Consider the following 20,863-nt stretch of genomic DNA (forward strand, 5'->3'; position numbering starts at 1 on the left):
CAGGAAATTAGGAAACCAAAGGGAGGATATGAAAAAGAATTGGCAAGTAAAATTAAGGAAAGCCCAAAGATGTTGTGTAAATAAATAAAGTATTTGTGGTTCTAAGAAAATAATAGGGCTTATCAAAGACTAAAATGACAACCCTGAGAAAGCAGAAGACATGGGACATAGTTATCAATGAATACTTTGCATCAGTCTTCACAAATGAGTGACAATGCAGATTTTGTAGTCGAGGAGGTGAAGTATATAATATTGGATGTGATAAACCTAGCAAGCGATTCAATCTATTTGAACATGGAAATATCACCAGTCTGAAATGTAACCCAGGCTGTTAAGAGAAGCAAAGGAGAAAATAACTTAGGTTCTGACCATTTTCCAATATTCTCTCCTTTCAGATGTGGTGCTGGGCACTGTTAAAATGTTACCATTGCTTAAAAAGGGAGGAAGGGTCACACCAATTAATTACAAGCTAGTCAGTCTAACCTCGGCAGTGGACAAATTACTGAAAGTATTCTGAGGGACAACATTGTTTTTCATTCATTCATGAGATGTGAGCATCACTGGCATGGCCAGCATTTGTTACCCAATCCTAACTGCCCTTGTGAAGGCGGTCATGAGCTGCCTCTTGAACCACTGTTGTCCAGTTGATGTTGATATACCTACATTGCTGTTGTGAAGGTAGTTACAGGATTTTGACCCAGTGGTAGTGAAGAAACAGTGACACAGTTCCAAGTCACGATTTTTTTTTTTAACATAGAATTTACAGTGCAGAAGGAGGCCATTTGGCCCATCGAGTCTGCACCGGCTCTTGGAAAGAGCACCCTACCCCCTACCCAAGGTCAACACCTCCACCTTATCCCCATAAGTCAGTAACCCCACCTAACACTAAGGGCAATTTTGGACACTAAGGGCAATTTATCATGGCCAAACTACCTAACCCACACATCTTTGGACTGTGGGAGGAAACCAGAGGACCCGGAGGAAACCCACGCACACACGGGGAGGATGTGCAGACTCCGCACAGACAGTGACCCAAGCCGGAATCGAACCTGGGACCCTGGAGCTGTGAAGCGATTGTGCTATCCACAATGCTACCATGCTGCCCATTGGTGAGTGATTGAGCAGAACTTGCAAGGTGTAATGTTCCCATGCATCACATGCCCTTGACCTTATAGGTGGTAGATATTGAGGCTTTGGGAAGTGCTGTTAAAGGATGCTAGGCAAGTTTCCGCATCAGTGGTGGAGGAAGCTTTAAGGTGGTGGATGGTGTGCCGATCAAGCTGGCTCATGGCAAAACCACCAAAACTACAGACAAACCTGGCTCCTCCCATTAATTACATCACCTGTATCCTTCTAGGATGTCTGATTACCTGCTGAGCTAGGACTAAACACCATCCCTTGTTGATCATCTATACCCCAGGGAACGTCCAAAAACATAAACAGTAAACAAGTAAATGATTAAAAACAATGATTACCTCACCTTTATGATTCTGTAATCACAGCTTCAGCAGACACACAATCTGTATGTGTTTTAAACCAGGGTTTTTAATAACATCATTACAACAAAATATAACAATTACCTACGTTCATCACACATGGCTAAGAATGAAATGAGACTGAGAATTGCATTTTGTGAAAGGAAGCAGTTGCCAAAAGTGAGACTGTTGCAGATAACATTCTTGAATTGAAGAAACTCTCTCATCACTGTGGGTACTTTGCAAACTTAAAAATTAACCTCATTGGAAGCCTCAAGAATAACATAATCCAGGCCACGTTTTTTGAGTAATGGAAATAAGCTGGCGTGGGAGGAGAACTGTGATGAGGCCACTGCAATGGAAATGGCAGAAAGAAATAGTTACAACTTGCAAAAGGGCTATTTTTTTGAGCTGGCAGGGTGGGGCTTGGAGATTTCAGCAGGATCCAGTCCGCAACATTCAAGCTCGGTCACAGAGTCAGAAATGTAGATGCCACCAACTATTTAAATGTCCTCATTTACAGTCACAGTGAGAAAGATGGTCATGTCCAGATGACATGCAGGAAGAGAGGGAACAGTAATACTCCAGGTGATGGTAAAGCTTCAGGTTGCAGCCATATACTAGGTCAAGCTTGTGGTAGATCTACAGCTAGTTCAGGAGCATGGAAGTCCTTGAACACACGTATGATAGATTTGGCAACAGAAGTTAATGTTAACAAGGTCAGGAATTGTCCCAGGTCAGAGAGCAAGAAAAAGAACACTTGAAGATGGTATTAACAGGCCTGAAGATAAAGTGCCAGACCCCACAATAGAAATGAAAGTCAAAAATTCACAACTTGCTTTCATGATTGAGATAACAATGTCTGTTATCCCAGAAAGTGAGTTAAATAAGTCTCTATGACAGATTCCCTTGCAAAAAACTGGTGTGAAACTGATTAATTATTCCAATAACATTCCAATAATATTCGGTCAAATATGATGTGTCTCTCACGAACCAGTTAGGGACTGGTAACATTTTGTTTAAAGTAGCCAAAGTTTAAAATTCCAGGTACTTACCAAAAAGATAAAGCCTCAAGATTTGATGGTTTTAAAGAAACAAACTTTACCATGCAAATTCAGAAAAGTAAATCGATTTATACTCTCGCACTCAGAATTAACAGGAAATAAATATGAGGTAATTGACAAAATGAGGTCGCCCAAACCAAAATGCCCAATAAAATGCAGATGCGACCAAGATGGATCCCATGGTACCTGTTGCAGCAACACCTTTTCTACCTCGAAATTCTTCAGCTGCCTCTCATCACCCAGTCACATGGGCCTACCTTTGTGTCACCACCATGTTCCTGTGGTCACATTTTTGCATCACCAGCATAACATAGGCTCACAGGTGATCTCTGCCCTGGCCCTGAAGAACCAAGAAGACTGAGATGAGCATGCATGGCCTGTCTCCTTGCCACGCTCTGCACATGTGAGGAACTCTTGGACGTGCTCGGACATGGAGTCCTCAGCCCACACCCAGACCAAGGTAAGTTCATATTTCTTAACACATCTTTAATTGCCATTGGTTATAGTAGAAGGTGACAAAGTCTCCCTGAGGGGAAGAAACTGGCTTAAAAAGGCATGGTTAAATTGGGTTGATTATTTACCATAAGAATCAACAAGAATATGTCTGACATTGGAGAAATGCATCACGGTAGCAAAGTGGTTAGCACTGTTGCTTCACAGCGCCGGGTTCCCCAGTTCGATTCCCGCTTGGGTCACTGGCTGTCCAGAGTCTGCACATTCTCCCCGTGTCTGCGTGGGTTTCCTCCGGGTGCTCCTGTTTCCTCCCACAAGTCCTGAAAGACGTGTTGTTGGGTAATTTGGACATTCTGAAATTCTCCCTCCGTGTACCCGAACAGACACCAGAATGTGGCAACCAGGGGCTTTTCACTTCATTGCAATGTAAATGTAAGCCTACTTGTGACAATAAAGAGTATAAAGACAATACGTGCTGGGAGTGCACAAAGTGGTCTTTCAAAAAGGAGTTCCAAGTGATAAAACTAGACATCTTTGTAATGTATCTGGGAAAACATTTTTGCTGGTGTCTGCGTGGGCTTTGATCAGATCACCACCTTGGTTGTCTGAGCAACACCCTTAATAAATCTCTCATCGTATTTTACAAGAACCCAGAGTGTGGGCACCTCCATAACTTTTCCCTTTGTGGCAACAAAGGAACATAACAGGAAAGAAAATTGGCGATGAGGAGAGAGGCAGAGAAATTTCAGGAAAGAACAAGGCTGCAAAGGTGCAACTATGCCACTGTTGTACACAGGTTGGACACTCAGCAGGGGAATGCTGGAGTAAACTGAATACATGCACAAACTGTGCTGAGAAGGGCCACATTGCCAAAGCGTATTGGGCTCAGAAAACCTCTCCTACACCGAGAAGGTACAAGAAGAACAACACAAGTAAACAACCTAGTCATGTGTAAACATTAGTGGATGAAGCTCATGATGACTCAAAAGACAATGAAACCGATCTACTACAAGAGCTAAAGCTAGATGTCTTGTTGAGGCAGGAAGATCAACAACAGTTTTTGGAAATATTCAAAACTTGAAGGGCATTAAATTAAAGTGGAAGTGCAGCAGTATACCTGAGACAATTTATCATGAAAAGCTGAAGTATCTGCCTTTGAAATCATCAAACATGATCCTAAAGACGTACACTGAAGAGGCCGTTGATGCACTATCGATTATGACGAGACGAAAGTAGAATGTAATCGAGGCTTTATTACACAGAGATGTGTGGCCTCCTACAGCAGCTGATGAAATGGCTGCTCTACGGGGAGCACACATATTTATACTCCGCCTACCCTGGGCAGAGCCAGCAGGCAGGGATCTACCCCCGTACCTGTAGTACAGGGGCCTTACCGTAAAACACATATATATATATATAGACAGTATATACATCAGTGGTGACTACCACAGCCGTCCCATAAAAAGGATGCATTATAGTGAAAGTAGAAGCAAATGGGCAGACAACGAAATTACCTCTTCACATTGTCATGCAGGAATTTTCATGCTTTATTTGGCAGAGCATGGTTGGCTAAGATTAGGCTTAACTGGGAAACAGTCAATCAATTAATGGATTCAAAGAGTAACTTGCAACAACTTCTGAAGAAGTATGAGAAGGTGTTTGAAGATTCACATGGTTCTGTGACTAGAGTTGAGCTACACCTAAAAATCGAGCCAGAGAGCACACCCACACGTCACAAAGCTGGAACCGTACCATATGCCATCAAGCCTGAAGTTGAGGAAGAGTAGACAGATTAGTAAGGACAAAAGTTATTGAACCTGTTCCTCCAAGTTTTGTGGCAAATCCACTCATTCCTGTGTTAAAACGGGATGGCTCAGTGAGAATTTGTGGAGATTTAAAAACTACTATTAACCCAGCTTTGTGCAAAGATCCACTGCTACTGAATGAAGACTTGTTTGCTGGACTTTCTGGAGGACTGAAGTTCAGTAAAATTAATCTTTCAAAGGCATATCTGCATTTGAATGTGGCTGCTGAATCACAGGGTTAGGGTCAGGCTAACCCTAACCATAGTGACGCACAAAGGTCTGTTTCATTACAGAAGAATTCCTTCTGGAATAACATCTGCGCCTGCTCTTTTATAAAGATCCATGGATCAGATTCACATTGGATTGGATGGAGTGCAATGTTCGTTAGATGACATACTCATCACCGGTTCGAGTGAACAGAAACACTTGGAGAATTACAGAGCCACAACCTGAGAGTTAAGAAAGAAAAGTGTGGCTCTTTCCTTGTCATCCATAAATTACCTTGGTTATATCATCGACAAAGATGGTTTACCCAAAGAACCAAAGAAAATGTCAGCAATCTTAGAAGCATCACGTACTCAAAATGTCATTTTTAGGATTGCTCAGTTATTATGGTGAATATATTTCGAATTTAACTTATGTGAAGCCTTTACACACTATCTGTCAAACAGGCATGGCACTGGTCTGAAGAATGTGGAAATGCAGACAATGAAGTGAAAGACGTTTTATTGAAGTTAGAGCTATTGTTTCATTATAAAGTTGAAGTTGCAACTTGCCTGCGATGCCTCACCCAATGGGGTTGGTGCAGTTGTCTCACACATTATGCCTTCAGGTAAGGAACAACTGATAGCATTTGCTTCATGAATTCGTACCAGTGCAGAAATAAACTGTGCTCAGCTAGAAAGAGAATATTTGAGCATCATTTGGTGTAAGAAGGTTCCACCATTACCTTCATCTGTGTCAGCTTACCCTTTTGATGGATCCTTTGACCACAATCTTTGGGCCATATAAAGGTATACCTTATTTGGCAGCTAGTAGATTGCAAAGATGGTCATTGATATTGTTAGCACTCACAGGGCGGCACAGTAGCACTGTGGTTGACACTGTTGCTTCACAGTAGCAGGATCCCGGGTTGAATTACGGCTTGGGTCATTGTCTGTGAGGAGTCTTCCCGTTCTCCCTGTGCCTGTGTGGGTTTCCTCCAAGTGTTCCGGTTTCCTCCCACAAATCCTGAAAGACGTGCTGTTAGGTAATTTGGACATTCTGAATTCTCCCTCTGTGTATCCAAACAGGCGCTGTGGTGACTAGGGGCTTTTCACAGTAACTTCATTGCAGTGTTAATGTAAGCCTACTTGTGACACTAATAAAGATTATTATTATTGTTATGACATCCAATATCGCAAGAGTGCAAATGCAGATGCTTTGTCACGATTGCCATTAAAAGTCAAGCATGACACTCCACCATTACAGCCATTACATCTGTGGGAATGGCCAGTATAGCCATGGCAGAGAATACACATCAATTATGCTGGTCCACTGTCATTGCTAGTGGCAGTGACAGGGTGTGGCCTGTTCTTAGTGATTACGGATGTGCACTTGAAATGGCGATAATGAACTCAGAACAGACCATTGAAAAACTAGTCAAGATATTTGCAAGATTTAAAACGCCGCAGCAGATTGTCAATGATAATGGTATGCCTTTGCTTTGAAGGAGTTTGAGGACTACTTGAAAGGGAATGGTGTACACCATATCAAACCAGCTGCATATCATCCAGCAATGAATTAATTGGCTGAACTTTTTGTGCAGTCATTAAAGTATTCTATCAAAGCATCAAAGGACCGGGGACATTATCAAGAAGAGTAAACAAATTTCTAATATTTTATTGGAACACTGCACATACTACCACACAGAGTTCGCCGGCAATGCTGTTGTTTAAGAGGAAACTACAAATACAGTTTGATTTTTAAATTTTACCTGATGTTTCAGAGATTGCCAAACAACAACAAGCACAAATTGCTGTGAGGGAGAAAATCTCAAAAAGCAAATTTTCAACCAGACCAAGAGAGTGTTAGCTCAGAGTTACACCACTAACGAGAAATGGGTACCAGCTATGATCCTCATGAAGACAGGTCCAATATCATACACCGTACAGACAGATGATGAAAGAGTTTGGCGATGTCATGCAAATTAGTTGCTTGCTGCACAAAGTGAGTTTGCAGAAACTTCTCAAGAGGTTCCACTTCTGAAGATTTATAGAGCTACACATTGGAACAGAGACCAGAGACAGCGACGAGTTCAGATTCTGTTTCTGAAGACCTTTCAATGCCTATAGTGGCAGATACTGAAATAATTACTCAAGAAGTACTACCTACAGAAAGAAATTAGGACACTTCCAAGGTCCCATGTAGCTGAATTCAAGACTGCCAAATTCTATCAAAAAGGAATAGATGTCCACCACAGAGAATGTCTTATTTAATTGTGTATATGTATAGAAATAACATAACAGGGGATCTAGAACATAGAACAGTACAGCACAGAACAGGCCCTTCGGCCCTCAATGTTGTGCCGAGCCATGATCACCCCACTTAAACCCACGTAACCCACATACCCGTAACCCAACAATCCCCCCATTAACCTTACACTACGGGCAATTTAGCATGGCCAATCCACCTAACCCGCACATCTTTGGACTGTGGGAGGAAACCGGAGCACCCGGAGGAAACCCACGCACACACGGGGAGGACGTGCAGACTCCACACAGACAGTGACCCAGCCGGGAATCGAACCTGGGACCCTGGAGCTGTGAAGCATTGATGCTAACCACCATGCTACCGTGAGGCCCCAATATCTGTTATCTGTTCAATACAATATCAATACAATATCTGTTGTATAAATGTTAATTCTTGTAATTACAAGTAAAGAGAGAAGGGTGTTATGTATCAGGGAATACATTCCTGTTGGTTAAGTGTCATGTGATGTGTAGTGACATCAGCAGTGTTTAGTGTGCTTTGAGCAGATCACCATCTTGACTGTATTGCTAAACCTCTCATCATGTTTTACAAGAATCCAGAGTGTGGGCACTTCCATAACCTTTCTCTTTGCAGCAACAAAGAAATATAAAAAGACTGATGTCAAGATAAAAGATAATGTACAGCCAACATTTTGCAAGACCAAGCCAGTTCCTTATGCACAGTCAGAAAGAGATTAGAAAAAAAAGGTGAAAAGCAGTGAATGGGCTGTACCCATTGCAGTTGTTCAACAAGCAGAACAAAGAACAAAGAACAAAGAAAAGTACAGCACAGGAACAGGCCCTTTGGCCCTCCAAGCCCGTGCCGACCATGCTGCCCGACTAAACTACAATCTTCTACACTTCCTAGATCCGTATCCCTCTATTCCCATCCTATTCATGTATTTGCCAAGGTGCCCCTTAGATGTCACTATCGTCCCTGCTTCCACCACCTCCTCCGACAGCGAGTTCCAGGCACCCACTACCCTCTGTGTAAAAAAACTTGCGTCGTACCTCTCCTCTAAACCTTGCCCCTCGCACCTTAAACCTATGCCCCCAGTAATTGACCCCTCTACCCTGGGGAAAAGCCTCTGATGATCCACTCTGTCTATGCCCCATTTGGATTCATGGAGATGATAAATAAGTGGTAAATGAAATGATTGAAAATGATACTCATCCACTGCCTAACAGTGAAAATCTATTTCCTAATTTAGGCGATGGAAATGTTTGGTAGATTAGTCAAATTCATATTTGCAATTAGAATTAACTGGCAAAAGTAAGGAGTTGCTTACCAAAGGACTTTTTACCATGTGGGGTATTTACTGCTTCAACAGTGTTCCAGAGTGTCATGGATCAGATACTAAATGGGATGAAATGAGTGTGCTGCTTCCTAGATGATATTCTAATTAGCAGTAAGACAGGAGAAAGAGCACACTGTAAGGCTGAATATGACCGAGATTGACTTTTTGAGTATGGCATCAAAACTAAAAACCCAAATGGTACTTCATGGTGTCAAATGCAACGTACTCCAGTCACCAAAAAGATAGTGAAAGTACCCATCCAACGCAGGAGAAGATTGAGGACATTTTGAAAGCAAAGAAACCAGAGAACAAAGAAGAACTTCTAACATTTATTGGAATTTGTTGTCAATTATCCCAAGATCATCCCTACTTTAGCTAATACATTCCCTCCACTGTATCAGTAGCTCTAAGATGGAATAAATAGGGAGTGATCTGTGAAATGTCAGAAAGCATTTGAGCTTTGACCCTCAATGATTACAAGAAACAATCGATTTTAGCATGCGTTAAATTTGGTGCTATCACACATTATGGATGACATTGTTGTGAAGCTTGAACTGTCTGCTTCATGTACTTTAACACAGTCAGAACAAGATTACTTGAGAAGGAGGCATTAGCGATGTTACACGGTGTTACAAAATTCCCCAGCTCCTGTCCAGTAGTTCTGTGCTGGGTCCCCTATTGTTTGTCATTTATATAAATGTATAAATGACATAGATGACTATGTGGGGTGGTAGGATCAGTAAGATTGTGGATGACACAAAGATTGACTGGGTGGCTAACAGTGAGTCTGAGTGTTTTGGTTCACAGGAAGATATAGATGTGGAAGATGGAATTTAATGCTGAAAAGTGTGAGGTGACACACTTTGGAAGGAATAATTTGACAAGGAAGTATTCAAAGAATGGCCTGACACTAGGAAGCTCTGAGGAACAAAGGGACCTTGGAGTGTTTGTCCATAGATCTCTGAAGGCAGAAGCGCAGGCTAATAGGGTGGTGAAAAAGGTTTATGGGCCACTTCCTTTATCAATCGAGGCATAGATTACAATAGCAGGGTGGTCATGTTGGAGTTGTATAGAACTTTAGCGAGGCCACAGCTGGAGTCTGTGGGCAATTCTGGTCATCAGATTATAGGAAGGATGTGATTGCACTGGAGGGGGTGCAGAGGAGATTCACCAGGATGTTGCCTGGGACTGGAACATTTAAGTTATGAAGAGAGGTTGGATAGGCTTGGGTTGTTTTCGCTGGAGCAGAGAAGATCAAGGGTTGACCTGATTGAGTTGTACAAGATTATGACGGCATGGACAGGGTAGATAGGGAGCAGCTGTTCCCCGTAGTTGAAGGGTCAGTTACGAGGAGACACACGTTCAAGGTGAAGGGCAGGTGTCTTCAGGAGGATTTGAGGAAAAACCCTTTTACCCAGAAGGTGGTGACAGTCTGGAATGACTGCTTGGAGGTGGTAGAGGCGGGTTGCCTCACATCCTTTAAAAAGTACCTGGATGAGCCTTTACCTTGGCATGTCATAACATTCAAGGCTGTGGGCCAAGTGCTGGCAAATGGCATTAGGTAGGCAGGTCAGGTGCCTTTCATGCATTGGTGCAGACTCGATGGACCGAAGGGCCTTTTCTGTGCTGTATTATTCTGTGAATCTGTGAAAAGGAATTTCACCTTGTTTACTGACCATCAAGTCATTGCAATCCTATTTGTTTCGAAGTCGGGCACCATTCCGAGTGACAGCACAGTTCAGATTTTGATGCCTAGCAGTACGATATTAAATATGTCAAGTTAAGAGGTCATGCTAATGCGGACATGCTTTCAAGATTTCCCATGAATACTGACCCATTCATAGCTGCTGAGTTTCCTGTGAATGCCATCGTCTGTCAGAAAAATTAATAAATGAACTCAAATGTATGTGGTGCTCAATAAAGCGCCCAATTCATTGAATTTACATTGTAGAAGAAGGCCATTTGGCCCATCGAATCTGCACCGGCTCTTGGAAAGAGCAGCCTACCTAAGCCCACACCTACACCCTTTCCCAGCAACCTCAACTAACCTAAGGGCAATTTAGCATGGCCAATCCGCCTAACCTGCACATCTTTGGACTGTGGGAGGAAACCGGAGCACCCGGAGGAAACCCACGCAGACACGGGGAGAACATGCAGACCCTGCACAGACAGTGACCCAAGTGGGAATCGTACCTGGGACCCTGGCACTGTGAAGCCATAGTGCTAACCACTATGCTACCGTGCTGCCCCACAATTACATCATGAACGGCTGGTCTAAAGAGTGTGAAAGAGTATTTCACATGTAGAAATGAACTGGGCGTAGAGGGTCATGATCCCACCAAGTGAGCGGTGATTGTTAGAGGAATTTCAAGAGCGGAAGAGGGATTAGAGATCCTGCCTGAAAGCATTTGCAAGAAGCAATTTTTGGCATCCAATGTTGGATAGAGATGTTGAAAAATTGTTGAAAAGTGTGGCCGAGATTCTCCGTTGCATTTCCGCCTGGTCACTGCCACTAGCGATAACAGTTTGCTAATGGCGGGATTATCTACTCCCGCTGCTTGTCAATGGGATTTCCCATTGAAGCCGCCCCACACCACCAGGAATCCCATTGGCGAGAGTGCAGTGCCAGCGGGAACAGAGAATTCCTCCACCAGCGAGATGCTGGAAAATCCCACTCCATGTCTCAGAATGAGAAATGACCCACCCAAGATTCATTTCATCCCACAGTCAAACACAAGAAAACCATTAGGTGAATTTATGTTGTTTTCATTGAGGTGGTAGGGAAAAGGACCTGGTTGTTTGATACCGACATCAAGCTGATAAATGTTGATGTCATACCCAATACCACAAATGCTAAAACTATTGACGTTTTGACAAGTTAGTTCTGAATTTATGGGTAGCCAGATGCGTTGGTGCCAGACAATTGTCCAGTTTGTGTCCAAAGAGTTTGAAATATTTTCCAATTAGAATGGGGAAGGTGGTGGTTTAATGGTAATGACACTAGATTGGTAATTCAGAGGCTCCAGGCCTGGGGACACAGGTTCAAATCCCTATCCGGCAGCTGGTGGAATTTAAATTCAGTTTGTAAACATGGGATATAAAAGCTAGTCTCAATGATGGTGAGCATGGCAACTGTCATCAACTGCTATAAAAATCTATCTGGTTCTCTCATAATTCTGGTTCCAAGAATAAGAGATAGGTGACTTAGAACCATAGATGAGGAGGAATTTCTTCAGTCAGAAGGCGGTAAATCTTCAAGGGGCCTTACGTGATTATTTCAACCGAAACACAGGAAATAGAAGCAGGAGGAGGCCATTTGGCCCTTCGAGCCTGCTTCGCCATTCATTATGATCATGGCTGATCATCGAGTTCAATACTCTGATCCCGCCTTCCTCCCATATCCTTGATCCCTTTAGCCCCAAAAGCTGTATCTAATTTCTTCTTGAAATGGAGAAAGATATCCAGATAAAAAGTGAAAAAAAGGCCCAGTAGATTAATTGAAAGTATGCAGGAATGAAGAAGAAGAAGAAAAAAATATCCTTTAGGGCCTGTTCCTGTGCTGTAATTTTCTTTGTTCTTTTGGAAAATAGGCGACAGGTTTAGATAAAGGATCTGGATCGGCGCAGGCTGGGAGGGCCAAAGGGCCTGTTCCTGTGCTGTAATTTTCTTTGTTGTTTGTTCTTTTTTTCATTTCTTGTCAAATGATATTTTTGCTGAACACATACCGGTGTTAAGCAGGCACAAATTTCTTACAGGTAAGTCACACCGGTACTATCGATCATACGTTTCAGTTGTGATTACAGTAAAAACGCATATGCAGCCAACCTGTTAAATTTTGGGTATTGTTGCTAATGGTTTATCATATTGTATTCTGGGAAAGTATGCACATATACCTACATTATGCAAAACTTGTTTATTTTTTGGAATGGGGCGGGAGTGTAGTGTACAGGTTCCTCTCTTTTGCCCTCTGTTTATATTGGAGAGGTGTAAATAAAGTTAGTTTAACAAAGGATGCCTGCAGTTGAGTATGTGCCAGTCTTGCTTTGTGTACTATGCAACCATAGTTAGGCGTAAGACACTGAGGAACTGAATGTGGTGGTATGATTTGCATAGCTGTCTGCCATTGGTGCAGAACACCGGCTTACCATTGGCCCTGGTCGGTCATGTGCCTCTCGACCGATTGGTTGAGACCAGTCATGTGACGGCTCTCCGCTTGGTCGAGAGGCTGAGTTAACCACGCCTCCATACCGGGTATAAATAGTCAGAACGCCCGGCGGTCGTCCATTTATTGTAGTCGACCGCAGGGCTAAGTTCTAGCTTATTAAAGCCTAACTTTTGTACAGCAACTCATCTCACGTGCAATTGATGTCTCATCAGGAACTTCAGCAGAAATGTCTTAGGGCTGAGATGATTGACCTTCAGCAACGACAGCCATCTTTCTTGGTGCGAGGTATTTCTCCAACCAATGGAGAATTTCCCACGATTCCCATTCACGCCAATATAGCTCAGGCTCCTTGATACCAAACTTGGTCAAATCTTGCCTTCACTTACTCTCAATCACCTCAGGATTTCAGCACATGTTTGGATCACAGCTGTAAGGAAATCTGAAGCTGGAGGAAACCAAAATGAGCACTCAAGAGCAGTGTAGCTTGATAGGACTGTTGACAATACCTTCCCTCGCTTGATTCAGAGTAGACTGATGGGCTGTTAATTGATTGGATTGGACTTTTCCTGATTTTTGTTATCCCCAGGACATACATAAAAACATACATAGAAAATAGAAGCAGGAGGAGGCCAATTGGCCCCTCGGGTCTGTTCCGCTATGCATTATGATCATGGCTGATCATCAAGTTCAATACCCTGATCTCACCTTCCCCACCGCCTCCCCCCCCCCCCCCCCCCCCCATATTCCTTGAGCCCTTCAGCCCCAAAAGCTATATATAATTCCTTCTTGAAGTTACACAATGTTTTGGCCTCAACTGCTTTCTGCGGCAGTGACTTCCACAGATTCACCACTCTCTGGGTGAAGAAACGTCTCCTCATCTCAGTCCTAAAAGATTTACTCCTCATCCTCAAACTATGACCCCCAGTTCTGGACTCCCCCACCATCGGGAACATTCTTTCTGAATCTACCCTGTCTAATCCTGTTAGAATTTTGTAAGGGTCTATGAGATTCCCCTCTCGCTCTTCTAAACAATTAATATAATCCTAACCCATTTAGTCTCTCCTCACATGAAAATCCCACCATCCCAGGATTCAGCTGAGTAAACCTTCGCTGCACTCCCTCCATGGCAGGAACCTGGGTCATTTTCCACCTTTTCAGGTAGATGCCAGCATTGTAGCTCGGCTGGAGGCGTGGAAAGTTCTGGAGCGCATGTCTTCAGTACAGGATGTATTGGATGTTGTCAGGGCCCATAGCATTTCTTGCATCCTGTGTCTTCAGCCTTGAATAGGCATTTATAATGTTGGGGACCTCAGGAGGAGGCGAAGATGGATCATCCACTCAGCCCTACTAGTTTAGAATTTTCCCAAATGCTTCAGCCTTGTCTGAGGTGCTGAGCTCCCCCATCATAGGGGATGGGGATGTTTGTGGAGCCTCCTCCTCCAGTTAGTTGTTTAGTTGTCCTCCATCATTCAGGCCTGGTGTAGCAGTACTGCAGAGCTTTCAGCTGATCTGTAGGTTGTGGGATACATGCACATCACATTTGGGACATGCAGTTTAGCTTGCATTTAATCCTGTGTTATAGCTGGATCACGGGAGCACCTCATTTCTAGATATGCCTGGGGCTGCTCCTGGAATGCTATGTCCACAGTCCTCATTGATCCAAGGTTGATCTTTTAGTGGTAATAACCCCTCCAACAGCAAGTGGCACTGCAGAATAAGATATGCTTTTATTGAAGCATATAAAGATGAGATATAAGGTGGCGGTATGGCTTTTTCTGATGTATATATTAATGGTTGAAGAGAGCTGGCAGCTCTAGCAGTATAAAACAAATGATTGTGTCCATGCAGCTAAAACAGAGGTAATCCAGTGGAAGATTGCTGAGGGCCCCATAATTTCCAATTTAGCTTCAATAAAGATGCTGTGAACTCGGCATCTGCACGCTAATGTGTACCAGACGGCTTGGCTTTGCCAAGTTCTCTTTTGGAATTAGCAGTTCCGACCTCCCTGGCCACTTAACAAGCTTTCCCAGGAGTTTACTGGGCCATTAACCGGAGACAAGAGCATTCCCCATTCCGTGCCTCCCAAAAGGGACAATTGCAATGTGTCTGGAAAACTGACGGAGTCATTAGAAACAGAGGGTGGGATTTTCCACATATCCGCCCATAATCCGCCGTGAAATGAGGCAGCCTGCCATTGGCCGGTGGCCGGATCTTCTGGTCCTGCCATTGTCAATGGAGTTTCCCGTTGAATGTACCGCTCGATGCCAGGAAACCTGCGGCATGGTTGTGATAGATTATTGATTCATTGATTTATTCATTTATTGATTTATTGATTTTAGGCGCTAATTAAATGCCCACCCGATTTACTTAGTCTTCCAACTTAGAACATAGAACATAGAACATAGAACAGTACAGCACAGAACAGGCCCTTCGGCCCTCGATGTTGTGCCGAGCAATGATCACCCTACTCAAACCCACGTATCCACCCTATACCCGTAACCCAACAACCCCCCCCCCCCCCTTTAACCTTACTTTTTAGGACACTACGGGCAATTTAGCCTGGCCAATCCACCTAACCCGCACATCTTTGGACTGTGGGAGGAAACCGGAGCACCCGGAGGAAACCCACGCACACACGGGGAGGACGTGCAGACTCCGCACAGACAGTGACCCAGCCGGGAATCGAACCTGGGACCCTGGAGCTGTGAAGCATAGATGCTAACCACTATGCTACCGTGCTGCCATCGAGCAGGAGATACAGAAGTCTGAGAACACGCACGAACAGACTCAAAACAGCTTCTTCCCCGCTGTTACCAGACTCCAAACTGACCCTCTTATGGACTCACCTCTTATGGACTACACCCTTGTATGCTTCACCCGATGTTAGTGTTTATGTAGTTACATTGTGTACCTTGTGTTGCCCTCTTATGTATTTTCTTTTATTTCCTTTTCTTCTCATGTACTTAATGATCGGCTGAGCTGCTCACAGAAAAATACTTTTCACTGTACCTCGGTACACGTGACAATAAACAAAATCCAAATCCAAATGCATAGCTAAAGAGTGAAATTATTCAAAATGCCTTGACTGTGGAGATTGAAAAACCCAAGCAAACCGAGTCCCCTTTGGGGATGGGCTTCTGGGTAGCTAGGGTCCTCGGGAGACTTAGTGGTGCAAGGTTTGGCGGTGCTCTTTGTAGTTATTTTTGCTATGTATGTTATGTTTCTGACAAATAAATGTGTCTGTAGGAGAATGCCAAGAAGCCCTAAAATGGTGCCTATATATTCACTTAGACAAAGGGTATGAACGGTTCTTACAAATAGCTTAAAATGCTTGTGACCCTTTCAAGGATTGCCCATTCCAGTGTTGAAGGCTGTTCCTAAACAAGGGCCCATCAAAGACAACTGTGAATGTGTTCCTTTTAGCTTTTAGTTCTTTTCTTTTCTTTTTCTGTTTGCTTTGCTTTAATTGCTTCATTCGATTAGGTTTAGAATAATCAAAAGGGGGAACTGAATCGAGAACTAGAGGGCATAGGTTTATGTTAAGAGAGGAAAGAATTAATGGGAACCTGAGGAGCAACTTTTTTACACAGAGGGTGGTACGTATGTGGAATGAGCTGCCGGTGGAAGTGGTTGAGGCAGGGTCATTGACAATATTTAAACGGCATTTGGACAGCTACATGGATAGGAAAGGCTTCGAGAGATATGGGCCAAATGCAGGGTTAGCTTAGATGGCTTTTTAGTTAGCGTGGACTAGTTTGGGCCGAAGGGCTTGTCTCCATGCTGTAGATTCTTTGATTCTAGACTGAGTTTCTGTGATCCATTGGCTGTGGAATTGCTTAGTTCGGGAATGCCGCTTCTGCTGTTTCTAGCTTCACTGAGCTGGCAGCACATCTTCAGGTATGTCTAGCCACAGTGCCCCACAGACACCGGGTTTTGAGCAACTAGCTTTGTTCTGTATCTATCCTATTTACCACATTGCTGTTACATTACTTTGCGTAATATATATATTATTCTTTTGAACCAGCCGAGTTGTTGAAATGAGCAGTAGTCTTCTTGTAAAGATAAACTAATTTATTGAGTAATATAAATAAATATTGTGAGCTCTTTCTACTTAATACTCAACTAGTAAAACAAAGAAACAATTGTAGAGATAACTAATTAAATTATACAATACAATGTTTTGAGAACTAATAACTTCTTCGCTCGCTGGCTTTCCTATGTCTGTTCTCTCTGCATTCCTGATACACACTCCCTCAGATGAAGAGCGGGAAAGCTATTAATATAGGTCCTGACAGTGAGACATCTAGTGTTCAATTGCCTGTACTAGCATTACATATATTGAACATGCAGATTCATTTACAGAGATCACTACAGTTGCTAGTGCTGGTGCATTAGTGATATGAATACGGGACTTGTTCTCAATAAGGACTGTGGGTGGTCACTTCTGCCGTGGCCAGATGTGTCTGAGACAGGTAGATTGGTGAAGATGAAGTCAATTGGCGAATGCGAGAGCAAGTAGATCATCTCCTCATGTTGGCTCTCTCATTGCCAGCCACAAGTCTAATCTGGTAGTTACTTTTTCCAGGGCCTCCAAGACAGAGCACATTCTGTGTCCTTGCTACTTGCAGTACTGCTTCCAAGTGATGCCTAACATGGCAGAGTTTAGATTCATCAGCTGAGGGTGGGTCACAATTAGAAAAACACAGCCAAAACAAGTGTTGGGTCACTGGCAGACATCACTAAAATAATACGGATTAGGTTTAACCTTATTGAGTACCAAATGTCTTTTGAGACTTACACAATTGTTAATTGCTGAAAACGATTTTTGTTTTTCTTTCATTCCACGAGACTTCATGGTTTTGAATCAATGTCAAGGATTCCCAGGCCCATTCCTCTCAGACTATGCAGCATACTACTCCCACTTTGGAGGGTCTGTTCTGTTGGTGGGACAGGGTAGAACCAGGACTAGTGATGTATGTCAGCAGGCTCATTACATTCTCTCGTTGCCTCCAACAATCCCATTCCCCGTGCTCCTGCCATGGTCATCTGACCCTTTCCAAACTGAATGAAAAATGAACTGAATGGATGATTTTTGCCTGTCAATAAACTGGCCTTTTCTCTCCAACCTCCATTCTTACAGCATTGGCAGCCATAGTGCAGAATCTAAGAACATTTAGTTGCTGGTTTAGCACAGTGGGCTAAACAGCTGGCTTGTAATACAGAACTAGGCCAGCAGCACGGTACCAATTCCCGTACCGGCCTCCCCAAACAGGCACCGGAATGTGGCGACTAGGGGCTTTTCACAGTAACTTGATTGAGTCCTACTTGTGACAATAAGCGATTATTATTATTAACATAGCATATACATAGAACACAGTGCAGAAGGAGGCCATTGGGCCCATCGAGTCTGCACCGACCCACTTCAGCCCTCAATTCCACCCTATCCCCGTAACCCAATAACCCCTCCTACTCTTTTTGGACACTAAGGGCAATTTAGCATGGCCAATCCACCTAACCTGCACATGTTTGGACTGTGGGAGGAAACCGGAGCACCCGGAGGAAACCCACACAGACACGTGCAGAGCCCCATACAGAGTGACCCAGCGGGGAATCGCTCCTGGGACCCTGGTGCTGTGAAGCCACAGTGCTATCCACTGTGCTACCATGCTGCCCACGGATATTATTATTTAATATATTATTATCTTAAAACTATAAATGATCCCCAGTATTGGCACATCATTGACCACAGGATGTTCCATAGACTGGCGCCCATTTAGAATTGGATTTCGATTGCCCAATCCAATTCATAGACACCCGTCAGAAGTTGGGGGATTCTCCGTCGGCTGGATCCTCCGCTTCGCCGGTAGCACACCCTCACCCGCGGATCTCGCACGGCATGGGATGGCCACCATGGGAAACTCCATTGGCCAACTGCCGGAAGGGAGGATTCCGCTGCCGTCAGGGACGCGCCATGCCAGAAGACGGGTGGGGCGGGACGGAGAATCCTGCCCGAGATTTTTAGCCCATCAGTCAGGGTCTGGATTTTAACCCAGCACATGAGTGTCGAGAGTTTCTACACCCCAAACACTTTGTGTGTTCATTCATACGTAATTTGCAAAGCTTAAAAATTATATTTCCTTTTCAAGAGTAAAATCCAAAGAAAACCAACTGAACAAAGCAAACTATATATATATATTTATTTATTTATTCATTCATTCAAACTCTTCAACAGATAAAAAGTCATTGCACTGATTAACCAGATTTTATAAATATTAAGGTGACAATATATTCGATTATTTTTAATCAATTATATAGTGGAGTATGTTTCCATTCAGTGTGAACAAGGCCACGGAAGATCAACCCCTTCACCATAAAATTATTTTAAGATTATCTTATAAATTCGCACTGATATTATGCCACGTATGATTTCCTTATACTGCTTCTAAAATATCTTTGACAAAGCACAGTTTCTGTACTCTCTCTGTAAGTGTTTTTATTTAAACATAAGTCCAAAGATGTGCAGGTTAGGTGCATTGACCATGCTCAATTGCCCATTGTGTCCAAGGATGTGCAGGTTAGGTGGGGTTCTGGGGATGGGGACGGGAGAGTGGGCCTAGGCGGCTACTCTTTCGGAAGGTTGCTGCAAACAAAGGGCCTTGTGGGATTTAATGGAAATATTTCTTGACATGTAGAAGACAAAGTAATTACATCATTTAAAGGAGCTGCATATTGCATAATTTAACACAGAATTACACAAGTCGCAACACTGCCCCCAACTATCTGTTAAATATAGGATTGTGTATCTGTCAAGTCGGGTCTTGTTGCCATGGTTCAGAGGTAATACCCTCACCCCTATTTCAGAGAGTTGCACAGACTGACGTTCCAATGTAGTACTGAGGGAGCACTACTCTGCTGGAGGCACTTCCCTGATTATGAGAAGTGGAACCAGGGCTCCATCTGCCATTTCAGGCAGTTACGTCATGGTACTGCTGTCTCACAGCGCCAGGAACCCTGGTTTAATACCAGCCTTGGTCATTGTCTGTGTGGAGTTTGCATTTTCTCCCTGGGTCTGCGTGGGTTTCCTCCAGGTTTTCTGGATTCCTCCCTCAGTCCATGAAGTGCAGGATGGGTGGATTGGCCACAGTAAATGGCCCCTTAGTGTCAAAAAGGTTGGGTGGGATTACGGGGATAGGGTAGGTGCATGGGCCAAGGCAGAATGAATCGCTGCTGACTCGATGGGCTGATTGGTCTCCTTCGATTCTATGATGCTATTTTGAAGAAGATTATTGTTGAGGTTCACTCTTACCCTAAACTGGTGTCCTGCCAAAATTCATCCCTCAGTCAAGAACTATAAACAGATCCTTTGGTCATTTATCTCAATGCTTTTTGTGGGAACGTGTGTAGAAATTGGCTGCCGTGCTTCCGACATGACAACATGTATGTACATTGTCAGAAAAGCACTTTGAGACATTCTGACGCTTTGATAATCACCATGTACATGGAAACCTTTCTTTGGGCATTCGCTGGTTGCTCTGTTCAGCTCCACTCCATTACCCAGGTACTCATGTATATGTACGGAAAATACGATTAACTTCCCTGGGAATATGCAAATTACATTCACAAGAATTCATTTAGATGGGAAAACGGAGGATTCACTGAGCTAATTAACTTGTCAGAAACATCATAAATGGAAAGAGTAAGCAGAAAATGAGACAAAAAGCAATGCAATTTTCAGATTAACGTGTAACCGTGTGCCACTGTTTCCAATAAATGATATTCTTCCATCAACTGCAGTATAAACCCGTTGCATTTGGCTGATGTACTCTGAAACAACTGAAAAATCGCTGTCACCTACGGCAGAAAAAAAAACACTTATTAAAGTAACATTTCACATAAATACGAGCAGAGACCCGCAAAACATTTACAGTGAAATCGGTATCTTTATTGCAACTGGACTTCCTTAAAAATGTCCTTAGGGGAGGCAGTGGCACAGTGGTAGTGTCACGGGGCTAGTCAGCTACACACCCAGAGTCATGTTCTGGGGCCCTAGGTTTGAATCACACCATGGCAGATGGTGACATTTAAATTTAATT

The 20,863-nt window shown here is 43.4% G+C and overlaps 1 protein-coding gene across 2 annotated transcripts in view; it reads right to left on the reverse strand.

Annotated features, from left to right (window-relative positions):
* Positions 1-18,950: 18,950 nt before the first annotated feature.
* The window catches only part of LOC119969310 (5'-nucleotidase-like), a 110,996-nt gene continuing 109,083 nt past the window's right edge, over positions 18,951-20,863 (reverse strand). For both annotated transcript variants that reach the window (XM_038802784.1, XM_038802773.1), the window contains one exon: positions 18,951-20,621. In XM_038802784.1, the coding sequence (XP_038658712.1) occupies positions 20,452-20,621 (170 nt within the window). In that variant the 3' untranslated portion in view covers positions 18,951-20,451. The remainder of the gene's footprint in view (positions 20,622-20,863) is intronic.

This window comes from Scyliorhinus canicula, chromosome 1 (assembly GCF_902713615.1).
Source record: "Scyliorhinus canicula chromosome 1, sScyCan1.1, whole genome shotgun sequence".
NCBI lineage: Eukaryota > Metazoa > Chordata > Chondrichthyes > Carcharhiniformes > Scyliorhinidae > Scyliorhinus > Scyliorhinus canicula.